At 38.8% G+C, this 27,751-nt stretch overlaps 2 protein-coding genes across 3 annotated transcripts; one reads left to right on the top strand and one right to left on the bottom strand.

Moving 5' to 3' along the window:
* The first annotated feature begins 533 nt into the window (after window positions 1–533).
* Window positions 534–5,716, top strand: glipr2l (GLI pathogenesis-related 2, like). The gene is made up of 5 exons (XM_067448579.1): window positions 534–838; window positions 2,001–2,109; window positions 2,254–2,357; window positions 2,760–2,837; window positions 5,063–5,716. Exons 1-5 carry the CDS (start codon window positions 826–828, stop codon window positions 5,221–5,223), a joined length of 465 nt encoding a protein of 154 aa, XP_067304680.1. The 5' UTR covers window positions 534–825; the 3' UTR covers window positions 5,224–5,716.
* Window positions 5,717–5,911: 195 nt separating this feature from the next.
* Window positions 5,912–23,089, bottom strand: nacad (NAC alpha domain containing). 2 transcript variants are annotated; one of them, XM_067448577.1, is made up of 9 exons: window positions 22,762–23,089; window positions 11,777–16,558; window positions 11,418–11,681; window positions 11,216–11,304; window positions 7,651–7,722; window positions 7,400–7,546; window positions 7,121–7,252; window positions 6,769–6,891; window positions 5,912–6,184 (listed from the first exon to the last, which is right to left on the bottom strand). In XM_067448577.1, the coding sequence occupies exons 1-9, from the start codon at window positions 22,844–22,846 to the stop codon at window positions 6,170–6,172; spliced, it is 5,709 nt and encodes a 1,902-aa protein (XP_067304678.1). In that variant the 5' UTR covers window positions 22,847–23,089; the 3' UTR covers window positions 5,912–6,169. The 2 variants fall into 2 exon arrangements, with proteins under 2 accessions (XP_067304678.1, XP_067304679.1); XM_067448578.1 differs by having other exon boundaries at window positions 11,216–11,301.
* Between the last annotated feature and the right edge of the window lie 4,662 nt (window positions 23,090–27,751).

The raw sequence follows: 27,751 nt of genomic DNA, 5'->3' as shown, positions 1-27,751 counted from the left end.
TTTGCTCCAAGAACACATTAATATGCAAATTACAGTGTATATTGGATGTATGGGCATTTTACCCACATATTGCATAAAATAAATTGGTAATTCAATTCATTCTGTTATAGCTTTCATAACACAGTCGAGATTCATCTTTAAACAAAGTTTGGTTAAATAATAATAAAAACAAATCCTTTAGCCTGAAAATTGATTGGTGAATTAAGAATTATGTCACGTATGACTGAGGAAATAGCATGATAACATATGAATAAAATGTAATATTTCAACAACAACAAACAAACAAAATTTGTTTCATATGCACTAAACAAGGTAACGACATGGGGAAAAAATACTAAATTTAACCCCCGGGTCTTAAACCCTAGGAGGATAAGTTAAATAGAAGAACTTGAGATTATAATGTTTATCAGATATAACGTGTGTTTTCCTGGACTTGGTTTTAGCTCAATGCTTCCAGCTGAAAGCAGCAACGCCAGCACCATATAAGGCTCTCACTGACTCATACAGATGATGTCATCACCACAGTCCTGAGTGGAGATTCTCCTTTGCCCTGGCCTGCACACACAGTGTGACAAAAAGAAAGAAAGTGAGGGACGTGTGGTGAAGAGGAAAGAGAAAGAAAAGAAGATACATTCGCAGGGAATGATATAAAAAAGTGAAGTGAAGCTTGCTTGTAAGCTGTTTCAGGGTTAGAAAAACACGAGAGAAAGAGGGATAGAAAGAAACTGACGGGGAAAAAGAGTGAAGTATAGCTGGCAGGAATTGTGACAGTTGAGGGAACTTTAATCTACAAGCGGGAACTTCGGTTAGAGGAGTCTTCTTACCATGGGGAAGTCAGGTAAGTGTATAATTCATTTTTTAAATCCATGTCTCACTTTAGCATTTGTGATTTTGTCAAATACATATTTTATTCAGTCTCTGTCACTGCTGTCCTCAGCTATTCAATGATGTTTTGTCAGCACAGTTTGAGTATATGCTTTAACAGTGTGTGTGTGGGTGTGTGTGTGTGTTGAGGATTGTTAGCTACTCAATCCTTTCTTTGTATGAGCAATAGCATCATGCAGTTGGATTTAAGCCTATGCAGTAGTGGCAAGCACAATTGTTTGGCTACATTTGCCCTGAACAAAAGTTTTTGCTGATAGAGAACAGATTTGGCCATAATTTCAATGCATGATCTGAATGTTCAGTCACTTTTTAGAAAATCTATTAATTTTTCAAAAGTACTAAAATATATACATTATTGTTTACAACAATCCAATTTATTTTAAATAAATGGTAATTTTAATAAAATAGTCTATTAAAATAGACAAAAATTAAATCTTTGTAACATTTTATTCTAATAGTGAAATACTACTTCTTTAACACTAAAACCATACAGACTTTATTTTTGCAACTCAGAAAGACCAAACATACTGTAAATGGATATGACCTTATTTATATGTGAAATATATGAGGGTACAAACATGAATAGACTCCAAGTTCATCATAGTTTATTTCCCCACTATACCAGAGGTGTCCAAACTTTTTACTATAAAGGAACAAAAATCAAACTTGGTTATATTAAGTGAATGTTAAGTAAATGTTGGATTATATCCAACTGTTATATTAAATATTAAAGCAATATTTAATATTAAATATTAAAGCAATATTTAATATTAAATATTAAAGCAATATTTAATATTAAATATTAAAGCAATATTTAATATTTACTATATTCTCTTAATTTCAGGGCTAAAATAAAGCAAAAATGTTCAGAGAAAAATATAATATAATTTTATATTATTTATTTAATATAATTTATATTATTATTATAATATAATATAAATTATATAATTTATATAATTTATATTATTCAAGATATTGCAATGATTTATTAACCAGTTAAATGAGTAATTTGAGTAATATATAATTTAGGATTTTAGGCTGTATATCTACTGAGTTTAGCAAAGAATAATTGCACTTTCTAATCTCTTGCTATTGATACCCTGTTGACTTTGCAGCCTCCAGGCTTTTTTGTGAGGAGGTGCTGAAGACTCATAATGAGTACAGAAGGAAACATCAAGCCCCACCTTTAAAACTCAGCAGTAAACTGAGTCGTGAAGCAGCAAGGTGAGGTCTTTTCTCCCATATGCTTGCTCTGCTCATTGCTGTTAATTTCTTGTCTTCTAAAACCACCCATTTATTTTCTGAAATTGCTTTCATCTTCAATACAGTTAATGCCCTTTAATTCAGCTGAATGCTTGTGTCTTATAGATATGCTGAGAGCCTTGCTAGCACCCGGATTCTGAAGCACAGTGCCGAGTCTAGTCGAGGAAACTGTGGAGAAAATTTAGCATGGGCGTCTTATGATCAAACGGGTACAACTCCTCTTCTTCTGTCACAAAAATGTCCACCTGACAGATATTTACATAGATATAATAGCAAAGACAGATTTTCTCAACAGCTGGGACTCATTATGAATTGACTACCTCCATGTTCGGTCTAAAGTTGATTACTAAGTGGAATGGAATGTCTGGCCAGTCTGGGGTGATTTGTAAAGTGTCACTAAATCTATAGTGGGGTCATATGAAGTTTAGCTGTAAGTTTTTCTTTGGAATCATCAGTTTAATATTATAATTCAAAACCCATATTGCAAAAATGTTCAAAAACACATTCTATAGAATATACCATTTTGGATTAATTAATTTGAACTTGATCATAACTGAATTTCTGGGGCCTGTATGTTTCACATTATAATCTATGTGTTTGTGTGCCTACAGGTAAAGATGTGTCTGATCGCTGGTATAATGAAGTGAATCAGTACAACTTTAACCAGCCAGGATTCTCCTCTGCAACTGGTAAGAGTATTTATACTATCTTGATTATTCAAGATTATTTTACTTGATTATATTATATTATATTATATTATATTATATTATATTATATTATATTATATTATATTATATTATATTATATTATATTATATTATATTATCAAGCTACCCGCAAAGTTTAGTTCTGACTCTAATCCAACACACATTAACCAGCAACTTATGGTCTTTCTGTGCAGTTATGCAATTTTGGATTTCATTCACTTCCATTCCTTGCACCATAACCCTCTGAAAACTGTCCAAAACATCTCTGAAATTACAAGAAAACCAGCTTTGGTTGGTTTAAGAATTTCTTTTTAGTAGGGAAAGAATGCAAATGTCATTTATTGACCTCTTGGCTCAGTACACAGAACTACAAAATATGACTCTTAATGGCTTGCTATGTCGCAGGAGAGTGGAGTGGATGACATATTTTAAAGTCAGCATGAAATTAATGCGTTTAACACATTACTAGTCTTGTGGTGAACAATAAATTGACAGCAGGGCTGTACGCAAGATTTTCTAAATAACGAGGTCCCAAAATGCAGCTTGCTAAGGGGGTTTGGTGGCAGCAAAAAAAGTAAACATACGGTGAACTGATATGTTTTTCTGTATCATATTCTTAGACAAGTGAATTTACTGAAGGCTACCAAGCTTACAAATTACATTACATTAATCATGTAAATTATATTTTCAATTAAAAAAAGCGAAATTAGACAAAAGTAGTTTGCCTCCCTGATTATTTCTGTTGGTCGTTCAACAGTTCTATCATAAAAACCAGCTAAATGTTTAGTTTAGCTACTTGCATCTATCTCACACTTTATGACTGTTAACTGGACAACATGCTCATTTGTGAACAAAGTCTGCCAAATAAGGTCATCTCAGACATTTTGACATTTATGAGCACTATTGACCACTGATGCAGCTCAGATGGGAAGGTTAGTTATCTTGGTTAGGATACTTCCTTGCAGCACCAAAGTAGTTATATATATATGCTATATAATCCTTGGAAAAATACAGAGGTCTGGACCTCAATGGTGGGTTTGGCCCTAATTGACAGTTATCTTCATAATCTTTATTTAAAAACAGAAAATTTGCTTCCTTCCTGGAATGGTGTTCCTTCTGATGGTGTCAGTTTGTTCTGATTTGAGTTTGAATGATTGAGCAGAGCATCCTTAAAAAGGTGGTGACACTAAAATCAAGCCTTGCCATCTATTTTTTTCTTATTCACTATTACATATCACTCGGAAATAGGTCACATGCTGAAGTCAGGACACAACTTCCGGCTCAGAAAGTATTATTTATTCATTTTAAACAGAAGCATTAAGGCATGACATCATATCCTGCTGCCCGTATTTGTTGTAGTGTCTAAATTAATTCTGCATTAAACTAAACTTTGCAGGAATGTTGATCTGAATTAAACAGTATTGAGCCACCCTTTCTTAGAATAACTTAACCCAATATAATACCAACACACATAGAAGATAAGTTTGGCTCAGTCAGTGTAATACTATATTCTGGAATATTTTCTTTTAATTTATGTTAAGTTCTCAGATGTGACTCATCCTACTGGAATGAAACTTTCCAAAGCTCTCCCAGGCACAGGAAATTCCCCATAAAATTCAGTCATGAAAAGTCTCTTACAGTATGATGTCTCGCTTGCAGCTGTTATCTCACCCCCTTAGCTTTTTTTATTCACCTCATCTGTCATCAGCTTCAGCCTGCAGGATATAAGTAATACCACTCACTACCTTAAGAGGGCAGACCATATTTGAAGGTTTCCCAATTTTACAGCATCCGTGAAAACCCCTCAGAAGTGACTTTATAGACTGTGGATAACATCTGTGCTAACTCTCAATCTGTAAATATGTGGTTGGGAATCTAGGAAAGGGTGTTCCTTTAGCTCAGTTGGTCAAGAATGGTGCTGTCAACACTGTCGGTTGATTCTATGGGGAAAAAAGTGATGAAATCCACAGTAATTAGTTTTGGATAAGCATCTGCCAAGTCAATAAAATGGACTAAAATGGACCCTCATTCCACTCAAATGTTTCCACTCTGTCTCTCAGCGTATAAATATTTAACGGAACACTAACACAACCAACACATGGTATATGTGAGTCAAACATGCATAAACACTTTGTGACAGTCACACATACATCCAGATCCTTGATTCAATACACACCAATTAATGTAAGAACCATCTTTTTGTTCTAGGTCACTTCACTGCAGTGGTGTGGAAAAGCTCGAAGAAACTCGGTGTGGGTAAAGCTGTGGCCTCGGATGGTTCTACCTTCGTAGTTGCGCGTTATTTCCCTGCAGGCAACATTACCAATCAGGGCCACTTCCAGGCCAATGTCCTGCCCCCTAAAAGCTGATCCAAATGTAGCTGGACACAATGAGAACAAAGGTAGGGAGGGTAACAGAAAGAGGCCAGGGAACAGCTGAAATTGCAGAGACTCTTACTTGGAGGACCAAACAGCGACTGCATAGCGCAGGCTTTGGTTGCCTTAGATACGAAGGTCTTACTTGAATAAAGAGCTTTACTTTACATTTTAGACACATTTTCATTTTATTAACTTGAATACAAAGAGGCTTATGTTAAACCTAAAATGTTATAGCTAATGCTAGTTATACAGGTGAAACATAAAACTATACTTTCATAGTGGTAAGGTCAATGTGGGCCTGTGTGTGCCACATACTTCGATATGTGGATGTCAGCATAACAGTATTATTTTTATGAATGAAGTCTTAAAACAGATCTAATCAGTTTTGGTAACATTTATCCCTTTTATGGTGATTCTTCAGTATTTGTTTGATTATGCTTCTGTCTTTGTATATTGATATGAATTAAAATCAAAAGTGTTCAAATAGTCTCAAATCTCATTTAGCATAGTAGCACAATCTTTACAATTTTCTCAAAGAATTACACCTTTGTGAAGTTAAAAACACTTCTATAATCAATTTAAGTGCCATGTGCACAATTTCTGCTTGCAAGATATAAGATAAATGCATATAACCCAGGGGAAAATTTCAAAAAGAAAATATTCAGGTCAGATTCAAACCATCAGTTTTGAGGACATAAGCTTTTATTTCTACAATCCTTTGATCTAACATCTGAGCCATTAAGGCAATATTAAAAGAGTGTATGTTCAAAATGTATGACAATACATTTTTGTCTGTAAGGTGCATTTATGTGATTTGTAGATAATGTTGGGAAACGAACAGCTCTGGTTGTAACAGATTTATTTCAGCAGGAGGGTGCAGTATAGCAGCATTACTTGGGAAAGAAAACACGCAAGGGGCAGGGAAGATGTCTTTTCCTTACATGGTCAGCTCCTAAGAACAGACACAAAAGGTGAAATATTAATAGCATTCAAAAGGTTTGTGAACTATCGCTGTATTTACAGGGGTAAAACGTGTAAACAGTAATCACTGGTTTAATAAAAGGTTAATAAAGGGACTAAATTATGTCTTTGCAGTTTAAAATGCCAAAAGTAGGGTTCAGGTTAGTTTGTTTGCTCAATTTAAGAACATTATATCAGTTTATGGGAGGTCCAAAAAAAGCAAAATACACATTAGAGGGATTCTCTACTAGTTCTTTCTACTAGTAGGAAATCTAGTGTAAAAGCAAGTATTACACTAGGGCCCGGCTTCCCAGACAGGTCTTAGATTAAGCCAGGATTAGGCCTTAGTTAAATTAGGACATTTAAGTAGCTTTTTCAAACGTGCCTTAGAAAAAAACATTACTGGTTTACATCTGTACAAAACAATGGCACATATTTTAAGAAATACCCGTGCAAGTTCGTTTCCGTTAAAACAGCTGAAACAAGCATTTAGTCTGGGACTGGCTTAATCCTTGTCTGTGAAACTGGCCATAGATGTACAAATGCCGAGTGTTTAATACAAAAGCAATCTCTCACCATAATGGCGTTGACAATGTCATTCTTGTTGTGGCGCAGTGCACGGACTGCTTTAGCTCGAGACACATTAGCCTGGGCCATCACCAGCTCGATATCTCTCTGCTCCAGCCCACCTTCGTCCAGCTTGCAAACAGAGAAAGAGACTGTTGATCACCTTAATTCATTCAAGCACACAAGTTTACCCAAAAATGCTAATTGTGCTATATAAATAATGACAGACTTCTAGTAATTTGTAATCCTTAGAAGAAAGAAGCTCATAAAGGTTTGGAATTAATTAAGGTAAGAAAATGGAGACAAAATCTAAATTTCTGGCTGATCTTTCCCTTTCAAGTAGGAAATGTCAGATTTGTACCTCCTCTTCTTCCTCACTCTCTTCTTTTATGGTCAGGCTTGGTGTGATGTCTGATGGCAGAGGTGAGGGGTCAAGAGGAACCTTAAATTTCTCTGCCGCTGCCTTGTGTACCTGCTGTGAGAGGTCCTCGATCTTACAAAGAGAAGAAGAGAGAGACCGAAAGCCCAGATGAATGAACACAGGTCAAGATATAAATATTAGGAATATAAGGAAATCTGTGCCACTGTAGTCAGCTTTTGGAAGATATCTTTTTCTTATTGCATATGAGAAAAGACCAACCTTGGCCTCCCCAAAGACTATGTAAATATCTGAGGCAGGGCTTTTGAACACATCAGGACGTGTAATAACAAAGAGAATGTTCTTGGACTTCCGGATAGTGATGCGCGTCACTCCATGGATCTGTTTCAGCCCGAGCTTTGACATCGCCTTATGATAACAAATGGAGGAAAAGATAGTATGTCAGAGATTTTGTGTACAATACAGTGAGTCTTAAAGTTGTATGAAATGTGCTTGTGGATGTGCAGACCCACCTTTCGTGCTTTTTTCTCACTTCGACTCTGCTTAGCTCTGCTCACAGACTCATCGGCAGGAGAGTGTGATAACTATGAGAGAAAATATGAAAATATGAAGTATAAAGAGAGTATGGTAGGACCTATCGTTGTTCATCCAGTAGACTCAACTAGATAAAAACACTGCATAAAATACTGCATGGCTGTACTTGTTTACAGTGAGTATGTTTACATGGACAACAATACGCCGATATTAACTTGATTAAGACAGTACTCCGATAAAGAAACTACCATGTAAACAGCGATTTCTAATTACCTTAATCCGGCTAAAGTCATCCTCAAAGTAAACGCAAATCGAATTAAGACATATAGGGTATTCCTATTTTAGTCGCATTATCGGAGACGTACACACCTTAATCTAATTATTAATGTTGTGTGTTACAGGACACATACACACACGCAGTGGTCAACCCTCTGACAGAAAACAACCCTCTTTTTTTTTCTTTTTCTTTTTTTTTTTTTTTTTTTTCTTACTTAATTTTTGCCATTTCATTCATATCTAGAATCAACCTGTATGCAATAACACTCAGCCTTTATATTTGTTGTTAATGTTATTTCCTATCAAGATAATATTCTAATATTATGTGTAATACATGTGTCTATTGTATTGTTATAGTTTGTTTGTAAATAAAAAAAGAAAAAAAAGAAAAAGAAAACAACCCTCTGTCATCCAGTTCCTCAAAGTTTGTTGTGATGGCAGAGGAGGCCCGATGCTGGAGAAATTGTATCCGCCATTGTCGATTTGCATGTGTGATGTGAAAAATAATTAACTGCACTTAAAGTTTTCGTAAAATTTGAAAATGAAACTAACTATTTAACTATACCAAAACTATTTATGGTACCATAAGGAAGACAAACTGTATGTTGATATGTGAAATTCTGGAGGGAACGTCAGACTGCATGGCATGGAGACGTAATGGCGTGTGCATTAATCAATCTATGTTCAATAACATGTAAAACAGGAACATGAATGGAATAGTCTAAAAGCAACTCATGTAAACACCTGAATTGGAATATTGTATTATTCAGAATAAGGTCAATGATTAGATTAACGCTGTCCATGTAAACGTAATCAGTGACTCATATAAGTACATTTTGCCGTGCTTCACTCAGAAGTGATCTTTGCTGCTTGTTCAATTTAATGAATTTAAACGAGCTAGTAGAACTAGTGAGTATAAATGCTGAAATGAAGCCTGGTTTTCACAGGCCAAGAGTCAAGACTAAGCCAGTGTATGCACACTATACTGTCCATGTCAGAAAGGTAATAAAAACATCATCAAAGTAGTCAATATGTGACATCAGTTGGTTAATTTGAATCTCTTGAAGCATCGAAAATACATTTTGGTCCAAAAATAACTAAAACTTCGACTTTTTTCAGCATAGTCTTCTCTTCCTGGTTTGTGTTCAGTCCTCAAATTAAGATTCAAACGGTTATGAATCAGTGAATCGATCAATGAATCTTGAATCAATCAATTCATAAATGTTTGAATCTAGCCTGGATGTCAGCCGAACTTAGCCACGCCCACAACATTTTTAGGTCGAGCAGTTCGGTCTGGCCTCGCTCCATAGAGGAGTAATTATCCCCTGTTATAGAAACTGTTCGGACCAATGAAATCATCAGGGGGGGCTTTAGACGATAACGGACAGATGATAAACAGTAACGTAATCATGCATGTCATCAAAGGGGCTTGGATTATATTTGTTAAAATCTTAAACAGAGAGCTTGTTAGTATATGCATTCACCTTCTAGCCTGACAAGCCAGACCCACATCAAGATGTTTGGTCTGGAAACTCACCATAGACAGGGCTCAATCCGAGGGGCGGGATAAACGGTTGTCTTTCAAACTCCCTCCGCACGCGATAGGATAGCGCTACACCAACCAGAGCAACGAAGGTGAAGCAGAGCTCGCTGACTGATTAAACATTCATCGTATCCGGTCGGCCAAACTCCGAACACATCTTCCCTTCTTAAGAATGACTTCAGTGCCGTTCTTTGTTTTTTTCTCAGAGAAAAGCTTAACTCCAAGTCTTCCAGAGTCGCGGTCAGAGCTGATTCAAAAGACCGCCGCCGTTCGCCAGTTTCTGTGTGTACTAGAAACACACAAACGCAACTCGGCCGTCGTCATTATGGCCCCGCCCACCGACTCTATACATGATGTGATTGGCCCGTCCAGATTGTGAGGAATACAGCTCAGAAGGGTATTGAGAGTTCCTAGACGACACTTGCGGGCAAATTAAATTTGCTGCCGCTAGGGTGCGTCTAGATTTCTAGGCTATTCACCTTCACAATTTCTCTCAGAAATGATGATCATGTCGGATAAGTACTCTGTGTATCATTAAATTCTTTTCTTTTTTTACAACACCGGCAAAGATCGTTTATTTCAGCGCACGTGCAGACAGGGTTGCCAAGTTTTTACAACAAAACCCGCCAACTACTAGCCCTAAACAATAGCTTCTTGGGGGGGTTCTCTGGGAAAAAATTCTGTTTGGGGGGTAAAATGTGTGTTATTTTGGCAAGGTTGCCTGCTAAAATTCACATTCATGACATGGGTCTATATATCACATAATAGGACTTCGCTTCAACCCACGGACATAGAAGAAAACCTGCGGGGGGGAAAAACGCGGACTTGGTAACAGTGCATTTGAGCTCTATTAACATCGCTTCGTTGCTCTGATTGGTTGGTCTATCCAATTGAGGTTTCCTTTCCTGGTTCGGTTGAAACACCTCATAATCACAGCCCAATGGAGCAGTTTCAGACTCATATTCTGACTAGAATTGAGTATGACCACGTCAGGCTAGTTTGAATTTTTATTTGAGGATTAAACACAAACGCAGAAGAGAAGACAATGCTTCATAAAGTCGTAGTTTTTGTTATTTTATGACCAAAATGTATTTTCGATGCTTCAAAAGATTCTAATTAACCAACTGATGCCACATATGGACTACTTTGATGATGTTTTTATTCCCTTTCTGGACATGGACAGTATAGTGTGTATACACTTGGATACGCTCTCGGTCTAAACTGTGTTCCGAAGATGAACGGAGGTCTTACGGGTGTGGAACAACATTAAGGTGTCATCATTAATGACATCAATTTCATTTTTGAGTGAGCTAACCCTTTAAATCTTGTCTGTGAAACTAGGGCTAAGTGTTATTTTGACCAAGTTTTTAAATAAAGATAAGAAAATTAGTTTTGTCCATTTTTTTGTTTGGAGATAGAAGTGATGAGTGGAGCTACTGCTAGGTTGAGAACCAGTAGATACAGTATGCAAGCCATGTTGCTTTACTAAAAAAGCTTTAATTGTACTAATGTTAGTACTTTTCGTAACATCATATGTTAAAACAAAGTAACATTAAGTATGCTAACGTGCTACTCCTATGTTAGCTAATAGTAAGTTACACAGCTGGGATAGTTTGATGTGTAATTGTATTGAGTTGAATGAAGTTTAGCCAAAGAATTATGTTTGGTTTGTGGTTACATCTGTACTGCTGTTTACAAAGATGGTTCATCAATCTAAAGCTCACCTGTGGATTTGAGGGTCTCGGTAATGTCCCACTGGGTTCCTCAAGCTCAGGCACTGAACCATCACTGTCTGTTTCATTCCCCGAACCTACTAAAAGGCATAAAAAATTAAACACTAAAATTGCTTTGCTTTACAAGGAGCCATGAAGCAGATACTTGAGAAAGATGCAAATTCTTTATGGTTAAAAGAGATGATGAACATACTGTTGTTTTTGAAGGTGAGATCCACATCCTCTCTGCCTTTTGATCTGTAGATATTTGGGCATAAATCTTGCTCTATACTCTGTCGCTCGGCTTGGTTTTGCTGAGTTTTTACCAACGAGTCTGGTCTTGGAATGATGTAGGGTAGGGTCTCTGGGCAGGGTAGGGTTTCATCTAACCTGTTCAGTGTTCTTTGGGCACGGGCACTGTCTGTTTTTCCAATGGATGTTGAAGGCAGGGACTGTTCTGTTCGGTGTCCCGTACATACTACTCAAGAAAAAGACAACATGTATATAGTGAAATACTAGTAATTCCTAGGATAAAAAAATTAAAAATAACTAAAGAAAAAAGAAACAGTTTACCCGGAGGGTTCTCATGTCTGCATGGTTTTGCTGTCATGACTGTTCTCTGACTTTCATGATGGCATGCGTCTTGAATAAGAAGCAACGTTTGTGTTTGTTCCTCAGATTCCCATGCTGCTAAGTCCATACTGCATATTCCAGTGGTTTGAATAGGACTTTCAGAGTCAGGCTGACTGAATTTGTTGTCTGGAGCTGGTTGAATATGTGAGAAGATAGCAGATGTTTGAGAAATGTCACGGGCAGACTGTGACTCCTGAATGGGGGTAGAGAGATCCTCCTCCTGGACAGCTGTGGTGGAACATGTGGGAGAGACCCCGTCTTGTTCTGAGCTGTTCACCCTGAGTGATAAATTGCCCTCTACATGATTGTCATTGATGTCTCTTGTGCTTTCTGTCAAACTTACTCTGCTCAAAGAACTGTCTGAAAGTTCTTTCTGCCCATCTGGCCTTGTGAGGTCTGTTGTCGGAGTTGCAACCACTGACTCTGTATGAACAGACTCAGGTGGATCAATACAGCTAGGGTCAGGAGATTGAAAAATTGATTGCTCTGGTGTTTGAACAGGTTCAGTGTTCTCTGCTATAGAAACATCATCTTTATGCTGAGTTTCACCAAGTTCCTCTCTCATTGAATATATCTCAAAGCTTGCTGCTTGATTACCTGTAGCCTCTATTTCCTTTCCTTGGCATTGGATCTTTTCATTATCCATTGGGGCTAAAACTGCAATGTTGGATTTAAGAGGATCAATTACCTTTGGTTTTGTGGCATGACTTGAATTAGCATTCTGTGCTGTTTTGGGGGTTACCTCATCACTTTTAGCTTGAGAAAGACCTGATTTATGTGAATCACCATCACGCTTATTATTCTGCTCCAGATATGAAACCGTCTCTGTAAAATCTTGTGCCTCTCTCTTTTGACTTATTTTTGTTTCCTTCTTTTCCCTCTCATGTGAGTCAAACTGATTTCTCTCCTGATCCTGAGGGCTAGTTGTAGTCTTTTGTTCAAGAAGTTGTTTGTCAGTGCTTTTAGGTTCATCATTTACGGTTTCATTTTTGTTTGCTTTTAATTGAATTACTTTTTCCCCCATAACCTCACTTGGAGCCTCATCATTGGAATTTGATGTCTCTTTTTGTGAGACAGAGCTCTGTTGGAGAACTGTTGCTTCTGAGGAGTCAGCAGTCTTTATCTCAGTTGGTTTCTTTCTGAATGTGAAGCAGCCAAATGATCCCCCTTGCAAGTTGAATGCAATCTTGTTTTGCGAGACAGAATCTGTGTTTATTTGGGTAATTTGTTGAGAATTTGAATGACCCTGGGTTGAAACTGGACCAAGATTATCTGCTTGTTTAGAAATTAGTGTTTTTGAAGAAGATCCACATAGATCAGTGTGTTCTAGGGAAATGATTGATGTTAATGTGACATTATCAGATTCTTGACACGATTCCAGAACTTGAGGCTGTTCAGGAGTTATTTCAGCACTTTTCTTCCTTAATGTGTCTGAAGATAAATCCTCTGGAATGTTGAAGTCTGTATTTGGAGTTTGATCTTTCACATCTTTCCCATCATCTGAAAGCATATTCATTGCAAGTTCTGATGAAGCACTCTCAATTAGGGGTGCGCAAGTTTTTTCTGGATCATTCCACGATGACGCCAGACTCTTATCAGAACTGCAATGTATGAGTGGATTGCTCTCTGGATTTTGAAGGTTATTTGCATCATCCTCACCCCCTCCTGCCTCTGAAAGATCTTGGATCGAGCTCCAGCTGCCAATGTTTGACTCAACCACACCAACATCAATGTCTGCCATTTTATCTTGGAGGTCACAATATCGGTTGTTGTCTTCATCGTCACCCATAACGTCTTCTCCAGCGGCAATGTTATGAGACAACCCCTTACTGTGCACTGATCTAGCTATCTCACACATGAGCAGATTTTCAGCCTCAAAGTCACAGCATTCATCTAAAGACAAGGGATCCCTTGGTGTCCAACTCTCAGAGTAAAGTTCCCTTTCTGTAATGCTGCTCTCAGAGTTCTCTTTCTTTGGTGAAATGACAAGTCTACTGTATGTGGAGCAGGACATATTTTGAGAGCTATGGTTTACATCATCATTGCTAGGTTGATTCTCTGTCAGATTATCTTGATTCATGGAACGTTCAAAGGGTAAAACATCAGCTGAAGTTAAGTTATCTGGCACCTCACACAACTCAGGATAGGCACAAACCGGAATGTTTGTGGGGCTGCAGTCATCCAGATATGTTAGTTGGGGTACTCCCTTATTTAGGTCATTGGTTGCAGTTTCAGCTAGCTGCAATGATGTGTCAATCAACTCCATGCTATTTCCATTTTTTTGATCCAGTTCCTGGCTAATACCTACGTTAGTCTCATAGCACATGTCAGCAGCTGTAGCACCTGCAACACAGAAGTCATTTGTACTATCATATTGTTTTACTTTGTCTTGATCAACAGAAGATGTTGGATTATCTGTGGGGATCTGCTGTCTTTTCTCTGATGTTACCATGAATGTTGAGGGATCTGTACTTTGTTTGCCTTGCTCATCCATTGTTTTGATCTGTACAGTCAATCCTTTTGAAATCTCACCCTTCAGCATCTTTTTTTCTGACATTTGTTGTGCAATTACACTTTCATCAGTAACATTGCAGTCTGTCAGATTCTCTTGCAATTCTACATGTAGAAGCTCAGATGATTCTGAGGATATCTCCATTTCGCTCTCACTGCCAGAGGATTCAGGTTTTGCATGGCTTACTGGCTGCAAAGGTTCATCTGGCCCAGGGAATTGTTGGGAGAGTTCAGCATGCTTCTCTGTGCAGTACAGATGGTCATCTTCCTCCCCATTATAAGATGTGGAATCAATTGACTCCTCAGTGTCATCCGGATAAGCAAATGACTCATCTACACCATCATTTATTGAGTTCTCTGAAAGGGAATTTAGAAAAGATGCAGAGGTGTCGTCTTCAATTGGGTCTTCCACTCCTCTTTCACCCCTCAAAGCTGGCTCTTTTGGCTCAGCATCATCATTATTTACATCTTCATTGTCACACTCATCTTCGTCATCCTCATCATCATACTCATCTACATCGGCTTCCTCCTCTCCAGCAGCATATGCATCCACATCATTCCCCTGCTCATCATCTGTGGGGAACAGGGTTATATCCATGGAATCTGCCTGGAATATCAGGCTTCCATGGAAAGGCAACATAGAAGCAGGAATCATTGCATCACTCTCTGGCCCATCCTCCCTAGAGTAGCCATGGAACAGAGGAGCAGAGGATCCTATCTCAAGATATACGCTATTACTGTCTATGTCTACAGTCTCTGGAGAGGGAGTGACAGGGGTTTTGTTCTCTCCATCAAGTGCAGAAGTTGCATTATCCTCTGGCGTTAGAGGGGGATCCAGGCTCATAGATGGCTCTGAGAAACAGGCATTGAAATTCATTTCAAGACTGTGATGTGGATTGTCAAAGCCTCGAGTTGCAACAGGGGCTCTCTGGAAATCTCTAGGCCTCACAGTGACCTCAGACATCCCTGTGTCCTGTTGGTAGTCTGTGTTTCTCTTGTTGCTGCTGCTCTCTTGTATAGAAACATGTTCTGTCACCCAATGAGGCCTACATGTGTCTCTTGTTGGAATATCCACTTCACAGGCCACGTCTTCCAGCAACGCTGGCATATCAGGTTTATACAGGCAATCATCTCTCTCATGACCAGGTCGCTCATCTCCAAGCTCATCACCTATCTCTGAGAGGGACCCCACGTAGCAAGCAGGAGCTTCTTGCAACTCTGTCTCAGCTGTTAAGTTTGGGGAGCAGGAGTGTGAGGTGCTGGAGGTGTACGAGGTCCAACTGCCTCCCTCAGCAGTCATGTAGGAGCCAGAGGGAGAGGTAGGAGGGGAACACAGATCAGACTCATCAGTTGGAGAACCTGGACTTTGGCTTGGGCTCCCTGGGCGCCATTGTTGCTTGAGATGTGAGCAGTAAGCCATCTTAATGGGGGTGGATGGGGCTGTATAGTAGCGATCAGGATCCAATCCTGGAAGGACACCAATGCGTTGTGGGTCAACAACATAGGAAGGCTCGGAAAATGACAAGGAAGGCACTTCACCCTGAGATAAAGACAGTGGCTCTCCCTCATTGTCTGGGAAAAGAGAACTGCTGTCTGTCAATTCGGCATCTCTCACTTTGGACTCTAGGACTTGACATTCAAATATCTGACCCATGGTTTTCTCCTGTTCTGGAACTGAAGTCAAACTCTTACCCTGATCTACACTAGAACTCAATTGACCAGTGTCTAGTTTTGCTGTTTCATCCAGCCCAATATGACCTTTCTTGGTGGGTTCTGAGGGCTGGTGTCCTGAACTAGACATGTCTTGACCTCTCTGTTTTCCTAGCAGCATTCCACTCTGCGTCTCCATGTTTTTCAGCAAAGCCTCTTGCCCCATTACAACCCTTGAGTCCATGGTCTCTGGCTCTTGAAAGTCACTTTCTATTTCTGATCCAGTTAGGACTTTGATCCGTTCCATTTTCATAGGACCTCGTCTGCAGGCTCCTCTACCAAACCGCCCTGTTGTTCGGCTGATAGTTCCAGAATGCCCTTCTAATTCAAAACTTGCACCCTCTGGCTGTGGGCGAGGAGAGGTGGTTGGTTTGGCCATTATCAGACGGGGTCCAAAAGGAGTACTTAGTGGGGAGAGTTTTGGAGGGCTGCTAGGAGAAGGACTGGAGGCACTGTCTGTTGGAGTTGAGGCTGAAGAGCTGGATGTTTGACCAGAGAGATCTAAAAGATTGGATGAAACATAATAATATATTTAGTTGCATGTATTAAAATGTAAATTTAATGTTGAGTTTAACAAATATTTTTTGGCAAAGAAATCCTTTACTCTGTGTGTTTACAAGAAACATAAACATTTTGATAATAGTCTTTCTTTGAAAATCCCTTATAAAATCACTTCAAACTGTACACAGCCAGCGGCTTTTAATCTATCTATGTTGCCTCAAACATTAATTTTCTCTTAGTAGTGCTTAAATGTCACTGTATGAAATATTCAATACAGTATTGAAAAAGGTAATCTGAACTGCAGTAACAATGGCCTGGTTTCACAGAACAGACTTAAATTAAACCAGGATTAGGTCTTAGTTTAATTAGGACAGTTAAGAAGCTTTTATAAATTTGACTTAGAAAAAACAACAACACTGGTGAACATCTTCACACAAAACAATGTCACTGAAACATTTTTGGATGTGCCAGTGCAAGTTGAGTTCAGTTAAGACTGCTTAAACATGCATTGTGGTCTAGGACTAAGTTTAAGTATTGTCTGTGAAACTGGGGGAAATTGGTTTAAAGTGAACTGAATGCAATAAATCTATAAAAACAAATTAATTCCAGTTTTATAAGGTAAACAACTAGCAGCTCTAATACTAGAGCAGAGTAGGGTGGGTCGGTGGGATAATGGTACAGGCCAAAAATACTTAAGATGTGATGGATAGCCATTTGATATCAGTGTAAGCTTCTCCACTAAGACTGATCAAACTTAAATATGTCATGACTAAACAATTTAACTTGTATTCAGGACAGTGAGTTTTTTTTTTTGGTGGGGTTGTGATAAGGGCCTGAATTGTCAGCCCCGTGGGGAGCATTTTAATGTCCGTGGAGTAATTGGTCTTTGGGAAACAAGGTTCTTTTTGCCTGCATGTGAACTAAGAGTGACAGTAGAGATTTCAAAAAGAGCCAAATGAGCAGCAGTGTCAGCAGAAATCTTTTTCCTCTCTAGATTTCTAACACCACTGCATGCACAGACAACCCAGCATGAATTCCATTTTGGTCTAGGCTGGTTTATGCTGCTTAGAGCTGATGTAGTAATGGTCTAGCTGGTGGACCAGCATAACCATGCTGTTCTCAAATAAAAATGAGTTGGTGTAGTTAGTCCACCAACACTTCCCATGATGGGGACCAGCAATCAGCCTCCCATATAGTCCCACCATGCAAAACATACCTGATGCTGGTGATAATGCTGGATTGTTCAGAAAGGAAGTGGAAGTGAATACATGTATTCAGATAACTGAATGAGGAATTTTATTTTATTTTATTTTATATATCTTAACACTGTTAAAGAGCATAGGAATATCAGCTGTCATTGCTGCAACAGGCACTGGCAGTGATAGTCATGTAGCTCATTAAACTCAACAAATGCACAACATTCAGTGCATTGTATTTGTGTGTGTTGAATTTTTTTAACATGATTAGCACAGAGTAGTTCCTGTCACCTGTTCACTTACTGCACTTATTATCTGGTTTGTCTGTGGCAAAATGTAACTGTTATTAGCTACATTATTATTTCCTCCTCCTTGCTTTAATCTGCTAAATTCTCCCAGCATTACAATGCACCTGCAATAGACTAAATATGGATTATGGACCAAAAGTAATGTAATGCATTTAGAGACAGTAATATTGTAATTTAACTAATTACTTTCAAATAGTACCTAGTAGTATATAATCATATAATACTATACTATACTATACTATACTATACTATACTATACTATATACTATACTATACTTTATATTTAGCACTTTGAGATTTTGTTTAATTTAAAGTGTTACAAATAAAATGTATTATTATTATTATTATTATTATTATTATTATTATTATTATTATTATTATTATTATTATTATTATTATTATTATCATCATCATGTATTACATTTTGTAAGTACCTTGTCCAACTTTATTTCAAACTGATACACTGTCATTAAAGGGGTGATGAATTGAGAAATCAACTTTCCCGTGATCCTTTGATATATAAGGTCATGGTAATATAAGAATATCCTGTAAGTTTCTAAACCAAAACCAGAAACTTCCTTGTAAGTAAAGGAAAAGCTTTTATAGACACCAGGCCCAAAAAACAAGGCTCTCAAATCAATGATGTTTTTGAAGGGTGAGACTCCGCCTCTATGTGCACGCTGCTTCTGTAGCCCCGCCCACTGAATCGTGGAGCTAAACGAGCAATAACCACACCGAAGATAGCAAGATAATCGTTTGTAAACAAGACACAGGTCGACACTGGATTTGCAGACATACTGATTAAAACACAATGCTGTGCCTTCTATATTTGATACGACAGGAATGGTGCAGCACACTAATGTGTGTAAAACATGTTTTTATATATGAAAGTATTGCATTGTTACAGATCGTATTGATTATGTGTATGTGACGTATCTAACAGAACAGCACGCTGTCACAGGCTGGAGAATCCCTTATTTGTTGGTTCACTGCGATTCGGGTTCAGACTCTCAGGGTTCGCAAAGCCCAACGTCCTGGGCACATCGACAGGCAGGTGAATCTTAAATAGTAAAATAACATTAATTTATTATCAAGAGTTCACTCTCTTGACTTGATTTTTGAAGAGCGCGTGCGTGTGGTTCGCGCTTATATCCACCGATCGGGTGGGCCAAGTAATAAAATAATATATCAATCACGGGCGGATGAGAGATAAATTATTGTGTTTTATTGATATTTTTTTAAGACTGAGCCCCATAAGAGAATTATTCCGGCCGCTTTCAAAACAATCCCTCCCTCATGTGAACTGACAGGGGAGCAGAAGCTCATTAAATATGCAAATCTTATCCAATCCCCCTAGCCGTGGGTGTTTACTTCAAAGTCTCCAGTGCGACACACCCATCAAAACCCAGCGTTCAGGAGAGAGCCTCAAAACCAGTGTAGATTACTATTACTTATTAGTTAGGATCTTTTTGAATGTTAAAACCCCGTGAACATCATAAGTTGACCTCAGACAACAGTATACAAAAATAAAAAAGCCAGTTCATGACACCTTTAATATGTAATTTTCTCAGTTTCTTTGCTTGGCAATGTGTTTAAAATATATTGTATGCAAAAATATACACAATGATTTTGCTGAGTACTATAAGTTTGTCTTTGCATCATCAAAGATTTAACATGCATGCAAATTAACCTGAGCACTCAAAACACCAACAACACACAAATACCTAAATGTCGTAAATAATAATATACACACACACACACACACACACACACACACACACACACACACACACACACACACACACACACACACACACACACACTTCCTGTTTTGTGCTTGGTGATTGCCTCTCTGTGTTCTTCTCCTTTCTCATTTGTCCATTGTCTTCTTTGACCTTCTCATCATGTGTATCACTCTCTTCGATTCTCTCTCTCTCTGTTTTCCCTCTCTGTATCACTATCTTATCTCCTCCCACTTGTCTCCTTCTGTGTCCTAAAAACATAACCACAGGCCAGATCCATCTTATTGGGCCAAAATAATTTATATCACTGTGTCTCTACACATCATCTAAACCATTTCAGCTAAATTGTGCATTTGTGTGCATTCTTGACAGTATGCTTGTGTGAGACTATAGGCTAATTGTTCTGCTTAGTCACGATTCAAAAAGATAACGTCACGCCTTCTGTTTTCTGCACAAGGCAGCACTGTTTTGGAGCTGTATGCAAAGCAGTCGTTGTGTGTGTGTGTGTGTGAGAGTGTTCACAAGTGAGTGGGGCTTTTGTTACTTCAACGTTATTTGCAGAGCAAAATCACTTATGAGGGAAATGCAGAACTGTATGCATGTTTTTAGAGCAAGTTTTGTTCTTATAAAGTCAGAATTGTGAGATATAAAGTCAGAATTGAGATTCTGAGTTATAAAGTCCAATTCTGAGGGGAAAAAAGTTTATATCTCGCCATTTTGATGAGATCGCTCACAATTGCAACTTTATATCTTGCAATTCTGACTTAAAACTCGCAGTTCTCACTCCATTCTGTCATTCTTCTCACGCCATTGTGTTTCCAGAGGAAGTTTTGCACACTTTGTCCAACTCCAAGTTACACCTGCTTGAGGCCTTCCTCAAATAAAACAACAGATGGAGGTATGTTTTTGTGTGTGTGTGTGTGTGTGTGTGTGTGTGTGTGTGTGTGTCCTCTTTCTTGAGTGCCCTTCAGATCCCTGCTGTATGCCAGGTAGGATGACTAGGTGATGCTTAAGTTCACCTCTTTGGATCCAAATTTTAAAATCTGCTTTTACTGGTAAACATGAACTGGAACAATGGAAGTGAGTAGAAATCATCAACAATCCGAATACGGTTTCAAATCTTACACTGATATCTGATGCAAGAGGGGCATTCTACCAAATATTTCTTTTTCTATTGCTTACAATAGACGTCATACATGAAATTCTATTCACTGACGTATCAATTATTATGAAGATTGGGATGCATAGTTTAGATTTTAAACAAAAATGATAATGAGGCTTTATGAAGCAGTGGCTGACTGAACAATGCATTGTCCTTAGAGACGAGTGAATCTAAATGATGAAACATCCCTGTTATCTTAACAATAGATCCCCAATGGTGGGTCTCTTGTGTCAGCTGCAGTATGCTACTTGTCAACAAATGATTCTTTGAAAATATTTTCACAGCTAAAAACTTTGATGTTTCAAAGTGGGTGATATGTATGGAGCTGGCCTTGTTAACACACATTAACTCCAATTGTCTGATCATTTCATGTCTAACCTATCTGATTCCTTGGTATGTGCTTTTGATGTAATTGAGAGGGACTGAATAGAATCAGGCCAAGCAAACCCGATCAACATCCACTCAGCTTATCTAGCTCTTACACTGTGCCAACACATTATTCAATTAAAGAACATCTCTGGTACTGTCACAGTGCCTTTAAATATTCAGTAGCAGCTCAATAACAATGAATTGTGAATAAAGAGTTCAGAAATGGAAAGCACTTGCTTTTGTAACAAAAGATGCTGAGGCACTGATTCTTTTCTGAGCACAAAACATAATATTAAGTAAATCTGAATGTTTACAACAGAAATTATACAGAGAACTGCATTATAGGGTATGCCGAAAAAATGCTGTCATATTCCACACTGCTATTGAATACCACACCCCTATCACCACCAAACACAACCATTATTGTCCCATCGCGCCTCATACTGTTTTGTGATGCCCAGTTCAACACGTATCTGATTTAGAGACGCAGTTGACTGAGACAACTACAGATTTTACGAACCCACTGTCCCAGGTCTCCTTCTTTTTAGTTCAGTCATCTAAAGATAGTGCCGACAAACTGTCACACAGGAGGGATCTCTTTTTTTAGGGCAATTCAAACACGCATATACACTCCCGTCTGTATGGTTACTGGAAAATTCCATGTTATTTTTCAGATTTTACACTCTTTGCTAAGTAATCCATGTTGAAGGTAATAAGCATTTATTTTAAGCACACTAACTTTGGTGCATTCACTGCACCAAGACAATTTACTTTACTGATTGGTGAAAAATCAAGGACCATGTGTCCGTAATGTAACCACCTACCATAATCACAAAATGGGTCGACAAATGCTGTTTACGTAAAAGCTCGGTTTAATGTAATTCAAATATACACAGACATTCAGGAAAGTCAGCTGTCTTCTGTGTTATTCGTTATTGTTATTCGCTTCCTTGTCAAATGTTATTCGCTTCCTCGTCAAATAGGCAAACAAACAAATAGCATCAATATCCTATCTCAAAATAACATTACATCAGATCAGTGTTTTGTGCAGGCATGTTATGGACACCTATGCACTTGTCCTAAACAGCCTTGATTCCAACTGATGTTGGGGTCCTGAGAGTGATGCTGTGTCATGCTCTTGTAATTGCAGGCAGGAAGGAGGAGTGTGTGTGTGTGTGTGTGTGTGTGTGTGTGTGTGTGTGTGTGTGTGTGTGTGTGTACTACAACCACTTAACACACACATTGCACTTTTCAGACAATGCTGGATGATGTTTCTGGGTGCGGCTGATTTCTGGCTCACTATCCTAGCATATAATTATATTAGACACATGCTTTCAGCCGAGCATCCTTTGTGTACTCCCACTCCTTCCACTTATGTCTTTCCATGTCCCTCATGCAGCATGCAGTGAACTGTACATTTGCTTACCTGGTCCTGGCAGCTCTAATTGCGGGTCTCCAGAGTCCAGAGGGCCCTGCGTGGGGCCGCTCCGATGTGCAGTCTCACCAGGCATATCCGTGGGGCACAGCCTCTGACGCACTGCCTAAAAAACAGGAGCCAGCTAACTGAGGACTGAGAAAACGAGTCTAGGATGTTGCCTCCGCAGTGCAAAGATACAGATCCGTGTTTTCTGCGTGTGCATTTAGTGTGCATGTGAGAAAGAGAGAGAGGGGCTGCAGAGACACGCCGGTAACAGCATGGGGAATCTGAGCGTGAGCTGCAGTATTCTCTCTGATTACGAGAGCGCCCGCCCCATTCGGACTCTCTGTCGCTCTTATTACCCCTCCCTTCCTCACTGCTGTGCTGCCTCATAACCTCCCTCCCTCCACTCCCTCCCTCCCTCTCTCTCTCTCTCTCTCTCTCTCTCTCTCTCTCTCTCTCTCTCTCTCTCTCTCTCTCTCTCTCCCTCCTTTTCTCATGCTCTCCCTTCAGCAAGTGGGTCTTGGACAATGATGTCAGCAGATTTCTGTATCTCTTGGAGGATGGGGGATAGTAATACAAAACACAGCAGGAAAACAGGTAGAGATGCTGTGCACTGAAAATAAAATCTAATCTAATAACCATGCTTAAAAAACCCCAAACATTTGAAACAGCATTATCTTGTTGGTCTTAGCTGGTTTAAGCTGGTCTTCCAGCCTGGCTAAGATGGTGTTTGCGTGGTTTAGTGTAAAAAAAACCCTTCCAAAATCATCAAAACAGACCTGTTGGGAGGCCGCTAAACCCCCCATGAAATCATCTTATTAGGAATTGGAATATTCAAACTCCCTCTGCACGCGATAGGATAGCGCTACACCAACCAGAGCAACGAAGGTGAAACAGAGCTTGTTGATAGATTAAACATTCACCGTATCCGGTCGGCTAAACTCTGAACACATCTTCCCTTTTTAAGAAGGACTTCAGTGCCGTTCTTTGTTCTTTTCTCAGAGAAAAGCTTAACTCCAAGTCTTCCAGAGTCGCGGTCAAAGCTGATTCGAAAGACCGCCATTCGCGGTCTAGAAGTTTACTAGAAGCACGCAAACACAACTCGGCCGTCGTCATTATGGCCCCGCCCACCGACTCTATACACGATGTGATTGGCCTGTCCAGAGTGTGAGGAATACAGCTCAGAAGGGTATTGAGAGTTGCTAGACGACACTTGCGGGCAGATTAAATGCGATTAAAGGCGTCTAGATTTCTAGGCTAGGGGCTGTTGTCACAAGACAAAAAACATTGTGTTGCAACGGTATTGTTTCAACTGTGTATTGAAAAAAATAGCACCCTGTGTTGTGATTCCCCTTGTTGCATGCCAAGTGACGATTCTCTGACAACCAATCAACGTTCCGCAGTGAGTCTAGCTCCACCCTTCAGGTACCGGACTACTGTGCTAGGTGCCCCCAATGGAAGGGTCCCAAAAAGTGCTATGGTGGTATTTTGGTACCATTTACAACTTCTGACAATTTAAACGGAAATAATTGCGTACCGTACTGTACCGTACCATAATGTAACACCCGGTAGAAACTAGCCATAAGATCAAATCAATAAGATTTTTTTTTTCAGCAAGAAGCAGTTACATAGCAATACAGCAAAGAAACAAAATCCAATAAAATCTTTACTTCCTTCTCTCTTTTAAGAGTATACAACATGCAACTCGCTCCCCAAGGAGCATGGTATTAGTTTTAGCATCACATTTCCAAAATGTTTGTGCAGGCACAGATGTGCTTTGAGTTTGACAGACTGTTAAGAGTGAGATACTTTAACTAGAATATATTGTGTTAAATTATGTATTATATTGATAATATTGATAATGAATTCATAAAAAAGTTTTGGAGTATCTTAAAATGACAAAAAAAAGTAAGAGGCGGTAGAAACAAGCTTTTTGTGTTTCGAATCGACACTAGATAAAACCCACATAAATCAATGAAACTGAGCTTCATCATGGAAGTGAGTGAGAGATACTGCAGTAAATTTAGATACGGAGTACATGGCTATGTTTCCACGGCAACTGTGGGGGAGAACTCATGGATGCTTCAGAAAGGGAATCCAATATTCAGCAGGTTCCGGCATTGGCAGGACTTGGGGACTTTCCTGAGTTTTTCTTCTTTTTCTGCATCTCATTTTCGAGCTTTTCCTGGAATTTTAGGTAACTGCATAGCTTTCTTTATGACTGGAACAGTCAGAGAATTAAGTACTTATTCACTTCTCTCAATACAAAAGTGAAAGTGAATAAAAAGAGAGACAGTTACATAAAGCTGGCTCTCTGACTTGAATACATCCAGTGGAAAAGGGTCACGTGTTTTCTTAGTAAAATTATGGACCAGTGTACTCAGACACTGTGCACAGACCAAATGCACTGACACTGACACTATGATAAAAAAATGTTCATTTGTGCTCCTCCCCCCCCCAAAAAAAACAAAAAAACATGTGCATTAACAGGGAGTCGGTTCTGCATTTGGTTCCTATAACAGTATCAACAGTTTTGCGCAGGCCAGTTAAGTTCTCAGAATAAGACATTCTAAATGGATGGAAATGAGTCCTGATATTGAATAAACAGAATGAAAAATGTATGATGGGGAAGAATAATGACTCATCACCTACCCTATAGGCTGCAGAGAGGTCAGCGCTCCGTCTTTCTTCAAGGCTCTTCAGAGGGGTCCCTGCATAATGCAGTCTGACTGAACCAACCCAAGCTGAGTCAACCTGCCCTTCAAGGTAAGGAAGACAGAAGGACCAAAATAAAAAACTTGTTTGTTTTCTATTGAACTGATGTCACTCATTGCCTGGCCATAAAATGTGCAATAAAACCTCTTACAACAATAAAAGGTCATCGCTAGACATAAATGACATGGCCTGAGCTCATTTATATCATAAGGCAAAGCTGAAAGCGGGGCACAACCTAACATTGGGTTAGTTGTAACACATGGTTTAAGACGTTCTACACATTCCAGGATGATGAAACTTGTATTCGACATACAGTGTTGCCATACACTGTCAGAAAAAAGGACATTGCTGTCACTGGGGCAGTACCCTAAGGTATAAAACCAAAAAGGTACTAATATGTATCTTTAAAGTACTTCTATATACCTTTAAGGTACTAATATGCACTCTTAAAATACTGATATGTACCTTTAAGGTACTAATATATACTATTTAGGGGTGAGTAAGGTACAAAGTTGTACCTTTTTACTTGTAACTCATTAACATTTGTTTTCCCATTTATTGACTGACAGCTCTCTTGTCCCAATGTTGAGCTAAATCGTAATTGTGGACTAGTGTGTGTTAACATGATGGTTATTGTAATTGTAGGCTCAATGTGAGTGTGAATTTACTAAACTCATTTGCACACACACACACACACACACACACACACACACACACACACACACACACACACACACACACACACACACACACACACACACACACACACACACACACACACACACACACAAAAACGATTCAGTATTCCTCTGACTTAATTAAATCTGTGAAATGCAAAATCAGAATACTATGCAAACCTCCAACAATGAAATATATTCAATATAATAATATATTTAATTGTTGGAATAATGAAATAATGAAATGAAATGAAATAATGAAATGAAATAATATTTGTTTCAATATATCGCTTATATCTATAAGAGTCAGTTAAACCATATGCAAAAATGACTTTAGATTTTTTTCGTTTTTATTGGTGAAGTGTTACCTGAGTCTTATTATCTACTTTTGGTGTGAAAGGGTCTTTACATTTGCTCAAAAATACGCAGTAATTAGTTATGTTTAAAGGTAGTAACACACTATTGTAATGCATTACTTTTGTTTTCATTGATGCATGTGGGAGCAAAGGCTGGCCAGTGTGGTCCGATCATCACACAAGAGGGATAAATTGCTCAAGAAGTTAATGCTGGTTCTGATAGAAAGGTTTAATGATACACACTGCATTGCAGTTTGTTGTGTATGGAGCTGCATAGCCTTAGACCAGTCAGGGTGCCCACGTTGACCCCTGTCCACTGCTGAAAGCGGCAACAATTGGCATGTGAGCATCAGAACTGGACCACGGAGCAATGAACGAAGGTGGCCTGGCCTGATAAATCAGACAGGTGCAGATGCGTTGATTATCTGGGGAATACATGGCACCAGGATACACTATGGGAAGAAGGCAAGCCGGCAGAGGCAGTGTGATGCTTTGGGCAATGTTCTGCTGGGAAACCTTGGGTCCTGCCATCCATGTGGCTGTTTCTTTGACACGTACCACCTACCTAAGCATTGTTGCAGACAATGTACATCCTTTCATGGAAATGGTATTCCCTGGTGGCTGTGGCCTTTTCCAGCAGGATAATGCGCCCCAAAAAACAGGCATGGCAACAGATTAATATAATTCGACTGATCCTTTTTACAGAAAATATTCAGATGTAAATCCATTTGTAATCATTAACATTTACACAAGCAACTATAATTTAAATACACATTTGTATTGGATCCACGTATGGATCCAGGAACCAAGGAACACATCACAGACTTTTTTGGACATTTCTAATATCACTGCCATCCTGGACTTCACTTTGACTTCTTTTGCCATGGACTCAACAACCCATTACAATTCAAAAATCTTCACAAAAGTTCACAATTGAATAAATATACTATATTTGGGACACACTTTAATTTTGAATACTTTTTAGGACAGATAGTATGTGAATTAGGATGCAGCAATAGTCACTGCGTGGTGCAAACAAACAGCAGACACCTTTTACAGTTCCTTCTGAACAAAGAAATCGAAATCGAGTTTATGCTGCATTCACGCCATGCTGTAATCGTAGATGGCAACCATGTCTTCCCGGAGTTGTTCATGTCCTTAGACTCGGATATAATGTGTTTCTCTGGCAACAGTTTCAAATCAATGTTAAACTGAATATGCATCTGTTAGGTGGTACAAGTAAGAGCT

The sequence above is a fragment of the Pseudorasbora parva genome, chromosome 7 (assembly GCF_024679245.1).
Source record: "Pseudorasbora parva isolate DD20220531a chromosome 7, ASM2467924v1, whole genome shotgun sequence".
In the NCBI taxonomy this organism is placed as follows: domain Eukaryota; kingdom Metazoa; phylum Chordata; class Actinopteri; order Cypriniformes; family Gobionidae; genus Pseudorasbora; species Pseudorasbora parva.
This window is presented reverse-complemented; position numbering and strand designations above follow the sequence as displayed.

Bases quoted from the DNA above. Each gene is read 5' to 3' on its own strand.
- glipr2l (XM_067448579.1), top strand. The intron at 2,110-2,253 runs GTGAGGTCTTTT...TGTGTCTTATAG, and splicing joins CTGAGTCGTGAAGCAGCAAG to ATATGCTGAGAGCCTTGCTA. The intron at 2,838-5,062 runs GTAAGAGTATTT...TTTTTGTTCTAG, and splicing joins AGGATTCTCCTCTGCAACTG to GTCACTTCACTGCAGTGGTG.
- nacad (XM_067448577.1), bottom strand. From the start codon at position 22,846: ATGCCTGGTGAGACTGCACATCGGAGCGGCCCCACGCAGGGCCCTCTG. The intron at 11,682-11,776 runs GTAAACTGTTTC...TTTCTTGAGTAG, and splicing joins CAGACATGAGAACCCTCCGG to TATGTACGGGACACCGAACA. The intron at 7,253-7,399 runs GTTGGTCTTTTC...TCTCTTTGTAAG, and splicing joins TAGTCTTTGGGGAGGCCAAG to ATCGAGGACCTCTCACAGCA.